Consider the following 13,232-nt stretch of genomic DNA (forward strand, 5'->3'; position numbering starts at 1 on the left):
TAGATTAAAGTTATGTTTTTATTTTATTGTGCAACTGTACAGATATAAGCAGCTGTATAAAAACAGATTAGGAGACCTAAAATAAGGGATCGGCTAATTAATTATAAGGAATTGGGTTTGTAGCCACATTGCCTCCCTCCTTTTAACGGTTTGTAGTTTGTACCCACATTGCCTCCCTCGCTCGCATATAAATGAACTGGGGGATCTATTGCCGTCAACTTGAAACAGTGAAAATGGAGGTTGAAATCGTCTCCGAGGAACACATCAAACCATCTTTTCCAACACCACCTCACCTCAGAAGTTTTAAGCTTTCCCTTCTGGATCAGCTTCTTCCTGTTCCCTATGCACCAATTGTCCTCTTCTATCCTAATCATGATCACTGTGCAAGCCATAACACTATCCCCCAGAGGTTAAAATTGCTGAAGATATCTTTGTCGGAGACCTTAACTCGTTTCTATCCACTGGCCGGAAAGATTAAAGATGATCTCTACATTGAATGCAATGATGAAGGGGCTTGTTTTGTGGAAGCACATGTCAATTTTTGTCTCTCTGAATTTCTCAGGCAACCTGACCTCCTGCTTATACTCAAGTTCCTTCCATGCGAACTCGTTTTGAAAGAATCAGCTGCGGGAACTTTCGTGACAAATATTCAAGCGAACGTCTTTGAGTGCGGTGGCATTGCCATTGGTTTGTGCATTTCGCACAAGATCGTAGATGGCGGTGCATTGAGCACCTTTATCAAGGCATGGACTACAACAGCCAGGGGATCTAAATCTAATATTGCAGCAGTATTCCCTAACTTTGACTCGAGTTCTCTCTTCCCCGCAAGTGATCTATGGCTTAGAGATTCATCGATGGCTATGTGGGGTTCCTTGTTGAGAAAAGGAAAGAGCGTAACAAGGAGATTTGTGTTTCCTGACTCAGCTACAGCCACCCTTAAGGCACAAGCAACCAGCTCATACTTGAAACAACCCTCGAGTGTGGAGGTGGTTTCAGCTTTCATATGGAAGCATGCCATGGCTGCCTCTAGGCAAAACAATGGTTCCCAAAAGCCTTCTCTAATGACACATTTAGTGAATCTGCGTAGGAGAATGACACCCCCATTGTCGGAGCATACTATTGGAAATCTCCTCTGGATAGCGGCTGCTCGTTGCATTGACACAGATGAGGCAAGCTTGGAGAGCTTGGTGGGTGAGCTACGGGGTGCAATATCAAGAATTGATGGAGATTTTGTTTAGAAAATCCAAGGTGAAGAGAGGAATTCCGTCATGTGTGCAACTCTGAGAGGCATTGGAAAGCTAGGCTCCCAAGATGAAGCGGACTACTTTGGGTTTAGCAGTTGGTGTAAGTTTGGATTCTATGAAGCTGATTTTGGGTGGGGGAAGCCAATATGGGTGAGCAGCATTGGTTCAAGTGGCACAGTGCTCATGAATCTGATCATTTTGGTTGAGACACGATTGGGAGATGGGATAGAAGCATGGGTTACCTTAGATGAGCCAGACATGGCTAGATTAGAATCTAATCCGGAGCTTCTGACATTTGCTTCCTTCGACCCCAGTCCTCTAGCGGTTGATCACTTGGTCGCTGATCCATGAGAACAGTTCTAGCAGATATGATGACGATCATGTTTTGTTTCTTATCTCGGTAAGTGATGAGGAACATGTTATATTTTTGGTCTTGTTTATAAATAATTGCCTTTTTGTACGTACGTACTACATATAATGGTGAATGGCATGCAATTTCCTAAGCTTGCTAGCTTTAGAAGTATTAATAAATATTGATCCAACAAATTTGATTGGGTTTAATTACTCATTTTGATACTTGAGGTGACCCACGTGTCACGTGTTTATTTAATGTCATATATTGTATTATAATTCTAGATTTTTTTTACTAAAATTAACATGTACGAGGAGAGTGAAAAATAGAAATAACTTGTCAAGATGAGTGGTTATCTTAATATCTTTCATTAGCAATCCATTAAAGAGTAATTATCTAATAATTCAACACTAAAATTTCTTATTCTATTATATTATATATTATCCCATGTCATTAAAAATTAATAATTATGTAAGTTTTTTAATAAAATGATATTTCACTACAAGAATAAGGTCTTGTTCCAGCAATTTTATGTTTGATGAAAATAAAATTGCTGCAAAACATCTTTATTTGCAACAATTTTTATGTTGTTGCAAATTTTTTTACATCAAAATTCGAAATTGGTCTTTTGCAGTACTTTTTGGCTTTTTACGTCGACTATAAATTGCTGCAATATTCAAAATAATTTTTATGGTGATTTTTTAACTTGTTGCAACAAAACAGTCGCTGCAATAATCAAAAAAAAAAAACTTTTGCAACGGTGTAAATTTAGTCAACAAAACCGTGCGCCTTTATACCCACTTTTTTTACTCCCCCCCCCCCCCCCGGCATTTTCCCCCAGACCAATTTTCTGTTCGATCTTCCCCTCCCCCCAGCGATTCCAGTTCTCCCCCACACGTTCTACAGATCTTCACGCCTCCAGATCTTCACCCCTTCAGTTCTCCCCCTTATGTTCTACAGATCTTCCGCCGTTGACCCACCGCGCTGGCCAACCTAACCAAGCTCCGGCTCTCTCTCGCTGTCTACAGATCTTCCGCCATTGACCCCCCCAAGCCCGGCCCTCTCTCGCATGGGTTCCCAGCCGCCGTCGAAGTCCAACAAAACAGCATGGGTTCCCAACCGTTGCCTCCTCAGCCGACGCACCACCTCCAGCAAATGAGGTCCACAACCCCAAACAAGCTCTCCGTCTCTCGCCCGTGTCTCTTCTGCTCTCTCCCACACGGATCGGGTTGAAGCTTCTCAACCAAGCCCTGCGCTGGCTTCCTCCACGGCGCAGCACCACCACTCAGTTAGCCCTCTACACGGCCGCTCCCATGCTTCACAGCCCCTCCACAAGCTCTCCGTCTCTCTCACTGTTGATCTGCTCTCCCCCACAAAGATCGGGCTCCACCTCCTCTCCTTCAATGCCATAAACGAACCCAGAATAGAGTAAAGTTCGAATTTGTGGTGGACGGTTTGCCGATGTAAAGTTAGAACTGTTCTGTGAATTCCGATTCATCGATGGAAAACTTGATATTTTGCAGCGGAAAAATATGCGGTATTGCAACGTTACTAATCGACCCAAACTGAGTGATGCAGCGATTACAAACATCACTCATGACATAATTTGCAGCTATTTTCTCTATTTTTCCCATCCGTATAAAACGATGGAAAACATATGTTTTTCTAACGATTCACAACATCAGCTGAGTTAAACTAGTTGCAACGAAACTTTGGCGTCCAAGCAGCGACGAACCCAGAATTGTTGGTACATGCAAATTGCTGCGTTTTATAGGGTGAATTCTGAAGGATTTAAGAGATGCAACAAGACCTTATTCTTGTAGTGTTTTATAATAAGATGACCATCTATATTTTAAAATGATCATCTAATTAATAAATCTTCATCATCAAATATTATCGATCTCTTATAATAGAAAGAAGCAAAGTTAGAAAATATTAGTGGGTGGATAAAAAGATTTTAGCCTATGATCTATAAATAAACCATCAATATTCTTAGTTCTAACATTGATTAAGTAATTTTGTTAAACAAATTTTACAATTTGATGGTAAGATCTAAGAACCAAACACCTTGATGTCGCTAAGTTTTAATTAAACATGATATAGATTTCATCGACCCAAGTCGTCGTTTCTTTCCCTTTTGTAATCACTTTCTATTTTCTTCTTGTTTCATAGATTCCCCGAAACGATACAATCAACACGCCATACTCACCGTACATTTGGTTGAATAAAAACATACCCCACATGTTATCATAATGAAGGGTAAAAATTTAATTAAAATAGTATCAGATAATCTTATAATTTTTTATCAATGGTTAAATCTTTAATAATTGATACAAGAGTAAAGATTATGTCACAAGTTCAAGTCCTCAAAGGAGCAACTTATAGACTGAATTAAAATGCCTTGGTATTATGTATAGACGTAGTGTTAAGTCATTAAATACTGATAGATGAGTGAAGTTGTCAAAAGAAAAAAAGCTACCGCACCACAGTGTCAATAGAGTGAGCTACCGTGGACGTCAGATTCTAGAGCGTGATAGAATGTTATGATCTTGTAAATTAAATGTTTAATAAAAAAAAAATCCTACTCATCAACTTGAACCACATACGACACATAATTTTTTAATTTTGTTTCTCTTACCAAATGTATAGTGTATAGATGATGAGTATAAGAATTTAATTAGTCTATGATATAAATAAAATAAAATAAATTGAAATAAATGTGATGTATAGTATGTAAAAATTAAGGGTGAAAACCGACCCATTAGATGCGGTTTTTGGGCAAAATCGATATGGACCAATGAATGTCAATGGGGAGGAGCAACTGACCATAACTGGTCGATGGGGTGGAGAAAAACTGGTTATATCGATTCTGACAGTTCGCTGTCAATTCTCAATCTCCCTAATGACGAGCTTTGTCTCAGAGAGAGAGAAAGTTGCGAATGATTGAGAAAGGATGAGAGAAACATGAATGAATCAAGGAATAAGAAGGCCCTAAAAAAAAGATCAAATTCTAAAACGATGCCGGTCATTCTACTTAATTTTTCTTAATATGCTGTGAATAAAATGACACCGAAACGATATCGTTTCAGTTGTATTTTAAAATAATATAAGCATAAAAAGATGTCATTTTATTTAAATTTAAGTGAAACGACGTCTTTTTAAATGCAGTATAAATAAAAAAAATTAAAAAAAATAAATCTTTAATCGGCAAGTTCAGCTATTTGAACCGATCGATATTGGTTCTATCTATTTGCTGCACCACGCTGACCGATTCTTCACTGATTTCGATCAGTTCCTGATTCTGGCTGCTGGACTCCATCGATGTAGATCGGTTCGGCTCGTTCCTGTACAGCCCTAATAAAAATGATAGTAATAAAGGCCTTAATCAAATTGATATCAGCTGTCCTAAAAATTTTGGATTAATGATTGGTCTTTAGCACCACATGCCGAAGACATAGATATGCGTCAGAGCAGCGCATTCAGAAATAGCTCCACATGCTCGATGAGATCGACGCGTTGTTTTTTACTTTTTAATAAGCAAATGTCATCAATTTATCATAAACAACCAGTAACAAACATTACAGATCGAACGCGTTGTTTCACTGTCCTATGATGTGGAAATTATAAAAATAAAACAGAAAAATACCCAATAATTCAAAACCTACCCGTTGAACGTTGAGAAAGTTCGAGACAGCTGACTAATCCACACATTCTCTCTCCACCTTTTCATCTTCCAGAACCAGAGTCGTTGCTTGCAAGGTGTTCAATTTTATTTGTTTTTTGGTTTTTTTACAGCTTCAAACATGGATGAGAAGTGCCAGAGACTGGTGGGAATAGAAATGAAATGAAAACACAACGAAAGCTTTCTTCTCGTCTTCTTCTTCTTTTGCGGTTTCCGTTGGCATGGGTCGTCGTCTTCTGTCTCTCTCATCCTCTTTATCAATCAGCTTCTGCTTCTTTGCTTTCCTGCAAGATGCGGTTTTCTTGGTCGTCGCCAATAGGAACCAAAGTCTCACGCCGACTTCATCGATGCCCATCAACCGCGATCTCTACCATTTCAGGCAATTCCTTTTGAAACCCTGTTTTAATCTCTCTCTCTCTCTCTACTGGGACAAGTTCTATACGCCGGAATTATCTGTTTGCGTTCTTCGTTTCTTGGATCAAGAGAACGAGCTTTGTTGAATATATTCTGGATTCGATGAAATTTCTTATTTTTGTTAAAATCCTGGAATGTGTAGTGAAGCTAACATGGTTTTACATATCAAGGTCTTTCTCTTCTTCTTCTTATTCTTCTTCTTCTTTCTTTCTTTTTTTTTGTGTGAATTTATAAAATTTTAACCGGTGTCTCAGTGTTTCGAAAGTTCCGTTTAATTGTTTTGAAATTGGAGGAGCTGAAACCCTCAATTCTTGGCGTTTCATTTTACATATATTTCGATGACCTAACTGTAGTATTTGTCTCCATAAAATACAAAAAATATACTACGTGGGTTAGGAATTGAAGGCCTTCTTACCCATTCTTATCCGGTTTATCGGTATACTAAGGCCATCTTTTGTGAGCTTGACGTTTGAGATAATACAAATATGATGATGCTTTTTCCTTTTGTATGTTTTTTCTTTCGACTTTTGTAGTGGCGATTTGATGGAGCATATAAAGGCTTTGGTCCATCGTCACCCTGGAAAACTAACTGTAGGTTGCCCATGATTCATCTGAATTAAACATCTGCTTGATCTTTAGCTTCTGATTGGTAATGTGTTTTATTTTATGGGTAAAATAAATGATTGGTAATGTGTTTAACAGATGGAAACAATTAAATCTAGAAATAAAGGCTACCGGGCAGAGATCTCAGTGATTACATATTTCAGGGGAGGGAGAGAATATGATGACAGGTCAAAGTTTCGGATCCTTCTTGTAAGTTTTCTTTGCAATTGCCTGTCTTGGACCGCTTATGGTGCCTATTAACAATATTTTAACTGAGCAGCTGCTTGTTAGGCATTAATTTTCATAGTTTTAAGGTTAGAGTACCGCACTAAGAAGCCAAACGATGTACTTTGGAAATCTTATATTTAATATGTAGTGCATAGATAATCTCAGATTGGTAATTTCTGGTGTTTTTGACAGATAATTCATTGTCTTCCAGAGTTTTGGCCAGCATGGAAGGGAACTCATTACATCTGAACTTGCTTACCGGATTTTGTCAATCTTAAGTGAAGAGCAGTTTCTACCCAACATGGATCCAACTTCGCTGAACAGTACCCTTGACAAACTTGTCATAAAGGTAACTCTAATTTATTTCTGGAACAGTTTGCTGTAGCTGCATTTTTCTTCTGCCGAGTAAATTGAATTGCTTATGCGTTGGAATTTTATTTGTATGCATGAGCAAGTTACAACCCTTTGAACCAAGACAATGTCTATATACAAGGTGGCCAACTGAATTTGTAGCAGTCAAACTCACTGAGTGAGCTGAATAGCTTTCAATGCTAGCATCAATAGATTGTTGTTTTGTTAAGTGATGCCAGTACCAAAAGATAAGTCTCAACGTAACATGCTCACAAATAATATATCCTCACATTTGGCTTATGTTTGTGCGCTGAATTCTCAAACATTAGATAATTTATTGATAATTAGTTGACCATGGAAAACTTTAGGGTAAGATTTTCAGAATATCTCAAAATTGCGTTCAGTAGGATGGATGTCCCAAAGCTGGTAGTGATTAAAGGACTTATGTGAGTATAGGAAATATTTAATATATCATATATGGTACTTTCTTTGCCATTTCAAGGGAAGTGCTGTGGAAAGTGCTGCGTGGACTTACATTTTGGGATACTGATATCTTATGATACCTCAGGTGGTGCCAATGGAAAATTTGAATGGCCGCAGGCTTGTTGAAGCTGGAGATCTTTGTGAGAGGAGAAATGGTCATGCACTTGAAATTTTCTTGATTCAAGAGTTAGATGACCACTTGGGATGGCATTGACATGCTTAAATTTGCATTTTTTGTTGCAGGGAGAGGAGTTGATCTCAACCGAAACTGGAGTGTAGATTGGGGCAAAAAGGAAAAGGTTTATATTCCTACCGCTTTTACCCTTGAAACCTGCAGTATAAATTATGCTGGTTAGCCCTTATTGTGTTGTATGTATGCATATATCTTTTGAACTTGTCGCTGATGATTCATTAATTTGGTAATTATGCTGAGGTATTTATTGTTTCCGTTGCTGCGACCTAGACAGGTCTTATCTCTTGTATACCTTCTTGTGTACTTGGGACTGTGCCTATCATCAATACAACCATTTACCTATCAAAAGAAATTAAGCTGAGGTGTTTTCCCTGTTCAAAATTGATTATGGAACACTTTACACTGTTGGAGGAGGCTTTAGGTTTAATCATGTCTGCATCTGCATCCTGTGTGTGCGTGTGTTTGCACTTGCGTGTAGCACCCAAGTATTCAACTGTCCAATTCTATGTTTTGCTATTCTGTGATAGTCTTTCATGTTGTTGCTGTTCTCCAATTTCAGGATTATGATCCATATGAGGAAAATCCTGGAACTTCTCCCTTTAGCGAGCCTGAAACTCAAATTATGCGGAAACTTGCCTTATCTTTTGACCCGCATGTATGGATTAATGTACACTCTGGAATGGAGGTAAGTTGTACTGTTAATATTATTGGCTGTTGTTGACTGCCCATGTCATTTGCCTTGAAAGGTCTTATGAATATCATCAGTCTACCCAAGCCTATTATGTTAAAAGTCCAGGATCTTGCACTAGAATGAATCAGAAACTATTCGTGTCTGAACTTTCCTGTTAATTTTGTCATTTCATTGAGCTGCACCACCTTTCAAGGAAAAAAAAAAGATTTATGTTTTATGTTTTCTTTAGGGGCTCATAAACTACTCGACCTTGCCAGAGAAATGATTTCTTTGGCCCTTGTTTACTATCCTGTCAAGCCATATTGTGTGTAGTAAGATACTGGCTTCATGTCCAAGGGCAAAGAGCTGGTTGTTATTATGTGAATCAGGAGCCATTTCATGCAAGAGCTGGTTGAGATTGAAAGCAGCTTGGTTATGATGATAGATGTGCTTTTATGTGCTTTTTAACTGGCTCATGCTTTGTCAAATGTGCATGAGCGATATTCAAATGGTTGTGACCTGTCAAAAAATACGGCCTTGCCAGAGAAACGATTTCTTTGGCCTTTGTTTACTATCCTGTCAAGCCATATTGTGTGTAGTAAGATACTGGCTTCATGTCCAAGGGCAAAGAGCTGGTTGTTATTATGTGAATCAGGAGCCATTTCATGCAAGAGCTGGTTGAGATTGAAAGCAGCTTGGTTATGATGATAGATGTGCTTTTATGTGCTTTTTAACTAGCTCATGCTTTGTCAAATGTGCATGAGCGATATTCAAATGGTTGTGACCTGTCAAAAAATACGGCTAGTTGTGATTGGGCTGATAGCAATATTGATTCTAGCTTGATCTAAGTTTATGAAGCTGGATTCAAAACAATGATTAAGTGCTTGACTTGTCACCTGCTCATCTTTATGACACTCCTACCCCAAGTCTATCGCACCTTTTTTATCTTTTCAGACAAAATCATTGTCCAGGAAAAGTATACGCAAGAAATACCCTTATGATCTTCTCTTTCATCGCCATGTCGATGTTTCTAAACTTATTAGACTTAAATTAATGTTCAGTGTCAAATTTTAAAAAATAATGTTCAGTGTTAATTCAGAAAGGAGTGGCTTAGTTTTCCTAATGCTCCTTTCAGGTATGGCATGTTTCACACTCTGTTAATAATTGATTTAGGAAAGATGAAAACTAATTATCTTTACATAGGATAGATGTCGCTTTTATTTGATAGTGCAGGAATAAGTCAATCCTTGGGCGTTTAAAAGAAAAGATTACTTAGATGAAAGAGTTTTTCAGCATTTGCACCTTTTTGCTGGTGTGGTTGTTTTATTGAATCAGAAGAAATGTAAATTGTCAATGCTTCTTACAGGGGAACTCAAAACACTCCTGAGTTTCTATAAATTGATATGAAATGATTGAGTATTATGTAACTGTTTTCTTTTTCCTTTTCAGTTACCTTTTTTGTTCTGTTCATAATATACTCTGCACTGGCTGACTGCCTAAGTTGCTTGTTTGTGCAGGCTCTCTTTATGCCATATGACCATAAAAACACTACACCTGATGGACCTCCATCACACCAGATGAAGTTGTTACTTGAAGAGGTGAACTATCTTCATTGCCAAAAGCGTTGCATGATTGGATCTGGAGGAGGCTCTGTTGGGTTAGTATTACCTGTAGTTGAAAACAATGATTATCGTGAAAACATTCCATCATTTAGAGGAGAATAGATGCCCACGTATCAAAATCACCTCAAAGCTGTCTAAGACAATGACATTATATATAGTGAAAATCAAGAATCTGGCTATAAGGATGGCAGAAACAATTTATTTTCTATCCTTATATCAAATTTAGAATGCATGGTATCTACACAATAAAGTGCCAATATTCAGCAAGTCTAGAGGAGCCAATTGGGAGGACAGATTTTACCATTAAACTGGGATTTTTTCTACTAGTTTATTGTTTGCTTAAATCTAGGTACTGGCACTTGTACGTGAGAGTGCCCATATTCACCATGTCTAAAGGGCTGAAAATCTACCATCTCAACATGTTTATAACATCTTTCCACAAGTTTGAACTTTCTTTAATTTTAGGTATTTGGCACATGGGACAGCAACAGATTTCATGTATGACGTTGTAAAGGTGCCCATGGCTTTTACATTTGAGGTTTGTGAAACCAGAACTCTCATACTGTAATTGCTTGATACAATTTAAAACTCATTCACTTCTTTATCTTTTTGCATTGCCCAACAGATATATGGAGATCGAGGAGCCTCATCTAAAGACTGCTTCAAAATGTTCAATCCCACTGACCTCTCTACCTTCAATGTATGTATGGATTGATCCATGTCCTTTTCATTGCTTTTGATTACCCAACTTCTTCCTTTGCTCCCCAATAGTCACTAGTTCGAGTCACCTCAGGGCCACTGGAGGTTTACCTGGCCGTTAACTTCAGGGCCCCGTAGGATTAGTCGAGGTGCGCGTAAGCTGGCCCAAACACCCAAGGATATCAAAAAAAAAAAAAAAACTTCTTCCATTTCCCCCTTGTTATTTTTCACGTTTCTTGAACAGAATTATGATTTAATTAAGAGTGAGATTAATAGATTCATACTTCTTTAACCATGTCTTCTTTCTGGGCTTCAGAGAGTTCTCAATGAATGGTCTGCTGCTTTTTTCACAATTTTCAAATCGGGTCCACACAAACTTGGTGAAGTCCATTCAAAGGTGCCTGTGTCCACTTTGGACAAGGGGGTTTCCATTGATGACTATCTTGATGGTTACTTAATGGAGAGGAGCAGCAGATATGGGAAGAAGATGGAAGTGCTTGAGCTTGGAATGCAAGAGATTAGAACGTATTTCAGGCTCTTCTTGTTATCCTCGGTATTGTTATTGTTCATGTTCTGTTCCAGAATTTCCAAAAGCAAGTACAATAGACCAGTTATTTCTGCCATACCCCTCTGACATTTTTACGTTGGTGAAAGGCAAGCAGAGATTGTTGTATGTTAGTGCAGTCTATAGACAATACAAATATTCTTTTAACCATAATTAATTGCTTAGTTTGTAGGGCACTTCATTTAAAAAGATAAGTATCTATTCTGTCATGCGGTTCCCTTGAAATGGAGAATTTTCATTCCTATTTTATTCCACATTTTGCATTAAATGAGTATTCTTGATTTCACTTGACATGAAGAATTTTTTTTTTTAAAGTAAAAAAATAAGTTAAATTCTTCATCAATCTTTTAATCTTGTCTATTCATTTTTAACAATCCCTTTTGCTCGTCCATTTAAGAACATGTTAGTATACTAGTACAGAAAGACTTTACCATCATTCCTCCGTATTATCTGCCCATCTACAGTACAACCGTATATAAGCACTCAGGTTACATGTACGTTGTTATGGACGTGTTTCGTGTCACCTGAAACAAGAAGATGAGAGTGGCCCGGTGTGATGGGGAACATTCGATACTCAAATCAGTGTAGAGGGCGGAGAATATTTGAAATTTCAGAAAGTTCAGACCCTATCTTAGGCATGTCCTTTAACCTCTTTTTATATGGTCAGATGTGTAATCAGTAGGCTTGTCTCATGCCTTGACCTTCTCTTATCTTTAGTGAATTGCGGATTGTTAATGTCCTGAATCAGCCGCTATGCCGTAAGAAAATAATACCCTAGGCGAGTGTCCTGCGCGCATATGGTGCCGTATGTTATCTCGTCCTATTCCATCATTAATTTGTAATTAATGACAGCCGGATTTAAATTCTGTACTAGTGCATTGTGGCCGCAGGCCCTTTGGTCATTGTTGCGCCGGCTTTTGTCTCCGTGGGCCTTTATGGTTGTAGGTTCGGTCCATTGGGACTATTTGACCCTTAGTATGTGGTCCTTTGAGGAAGGGGTAAACAAAAAGGACCATGCTGCCTAACGACAAGGGTCCGACAATGGATCCAAGACGTGTAATCTTGTATTTTTTTATTTCCATGCATTTTTTAATTCTTTTAAATATTATTTTAAAAATAAAATTCACAATATCATTAAAAAAAACTTTTTTAATCATTAAATATAAAAAAATATTCAAAACCAATCGTCGAAATCATAGCATTTTCTTATATTCTGTTTGATAAATGAGATGAAAATTTTAATTTTAAAATGAAATATTAAATTATTATTATTTTGAGATTTGAAAAAATTAAAAAATTTAAATTATTTATTAAAAAAATTATAATGATGAGATGAAAATTTTAAATTTAAGAAAAACAATTTTGTTTATCAGATCAAAACTTAATTTATAAGTTTATTTTTATAAAATTTATATGGATCATAAATTTCTCTAATTTCATTGGTTAATAACTCAAGAGAAAGATGAATTAACAACACAAAACTCAATAAATGTACGGCAAATTTAGTCAAACCTTTCTTCACTGGTCAAATAATTTTTGACGCATTAAAAATTGCTTCCCGGTTGTACGAATCGGTAGCATTTGAACCGAACTTAATTGCATACGGTGAACCTGACACATCTGGCTCTGCTTATCTACCAATAAAAGCAAACCACTGCCAAATAAATTAAAGTATGAGCACTACGGCCCAGAGAACAGTATGAATAATTACAAAGGAAATTAAAAGCATGCAGCACCTTGACAACCGAAAATATTGTCCCTCACTGCTAAGTGATTAAATATCAACAACTTCAGTAAAATATGAATAAATATTCTAATTATAATTAGATTTAAAATAAATAAAAATATCAAAATCAAATATTTTAATATAATAACGGTAGATTTAGATAGTTTATTATTTGATATCATTAAAAATTGATTAGCTAAATTTATAAAAATGAATCTTTTAATTAAAAATTGATCAAATTTTAACTAAACTACTGCTAAGAACACTAACATTAGATTAACCAATTATCAATATAGTTGTATTAATAGATAAGCACACCAGAATTTGAGCCATATTGAAGGACGTTGCCACGTCCACAGACCATTTTTACACACAATTTTTACCAATCACTACGAATCTT

The 13,232-nt window shown here is 37.1% G+C and overlaps 1 protein-coding gene and 1 pseudogene across 2 annotated transcripts; both read left to right on the forward strand.

Moving 5' to 3' along the window:
* The first annotated feature begins 233 nt into the window (after positions 1–233).
* On the forward strand, positions 234–1,595 carry LOC122316350 (annotated as a pseudogene).
* A 3,658-nt stretch (positions 1,596–5,253) lies between these two features.
* Positions 5,254–11,315, forward strand: LOC122315447 (metallocarboxypeptidase A-like protein MCYG_01475). 2 transcript variants are annotated; one of them, XM_043131336.1, is made up of 11 exons: positions 5,254–5,657; positions 6,226–6,283; positions 6,395–6,505; positions 6,735–6,872; positions 7,443–7,512; positions 7,601–7,656; positions 8,110–8,235; positions 9,738–9,877; positions 10,308–10,380; positions 10,468–10,542; positions 10,858–11,315. In XM_043131336.1, exons 1-11 carry the CDS (start codon positions 5,500–5,502, stop codon positions 11,173–11,175), a joined length of 1,323 nt encoding a protein of 440 aa, XP_042987270.1. In that variant the 5' UTR covers positions 5,254–5,499; the 3' UTR covers positions 11,176–11,315. The 2 variants fall into 2 exon arrangements, with proteins under 2 accessions (XP_042987270.1, XP_042987271.1); XM_043131337.1 differs by lacking the exon at positions 6,226–6,283 and having other exon boundaries at positions 5,530–5,657.
* The last annotated feature ends 1,917 nt before the right edge of the window (positions 11,316–13,232 follow it).

Source organism: Carya illinoinensis, chromosome 7 (assembly GCF_018687715.1).
Source record: "Carya illinoinensis cultivar Pawnee chromosome 7, C.illinoinensisPawnee_v1, whole genome shotgun sequence".
In the NCBI taxonomy this organism is placed as follows: Eukaryota; Viridiplantae; Streptophyta; class Magnoliopsida; order Fagales; family Juglandaceae; genus Carya; species Carya illinoinensis.

Bases quoted from the DNA above. Each gene is read 5' to 3' on its own strand.
- LOC122315447 (XM_043131336.1), top strand. From the start codon at position 5,500: ATGGGTCGTCGTCTTCTGTCTCTCTCATCCTCTTTATCAATCAGCTTC. The intron at 5,658-6,225 runs GCAATTCCTTTT...CGACTTTTGTAG, and splicing joins CGCGATCTCTACCATTTCAG to TGGCGATTTGATGGAGCATA. The intron at 7,513-7,600 runs GTCATGCACTTG...TTTTTGTTGCAG, and splicing joins TCTTTGTGAGAGGAGAAATG to GGAGAGGAGTTGATCTCAAC.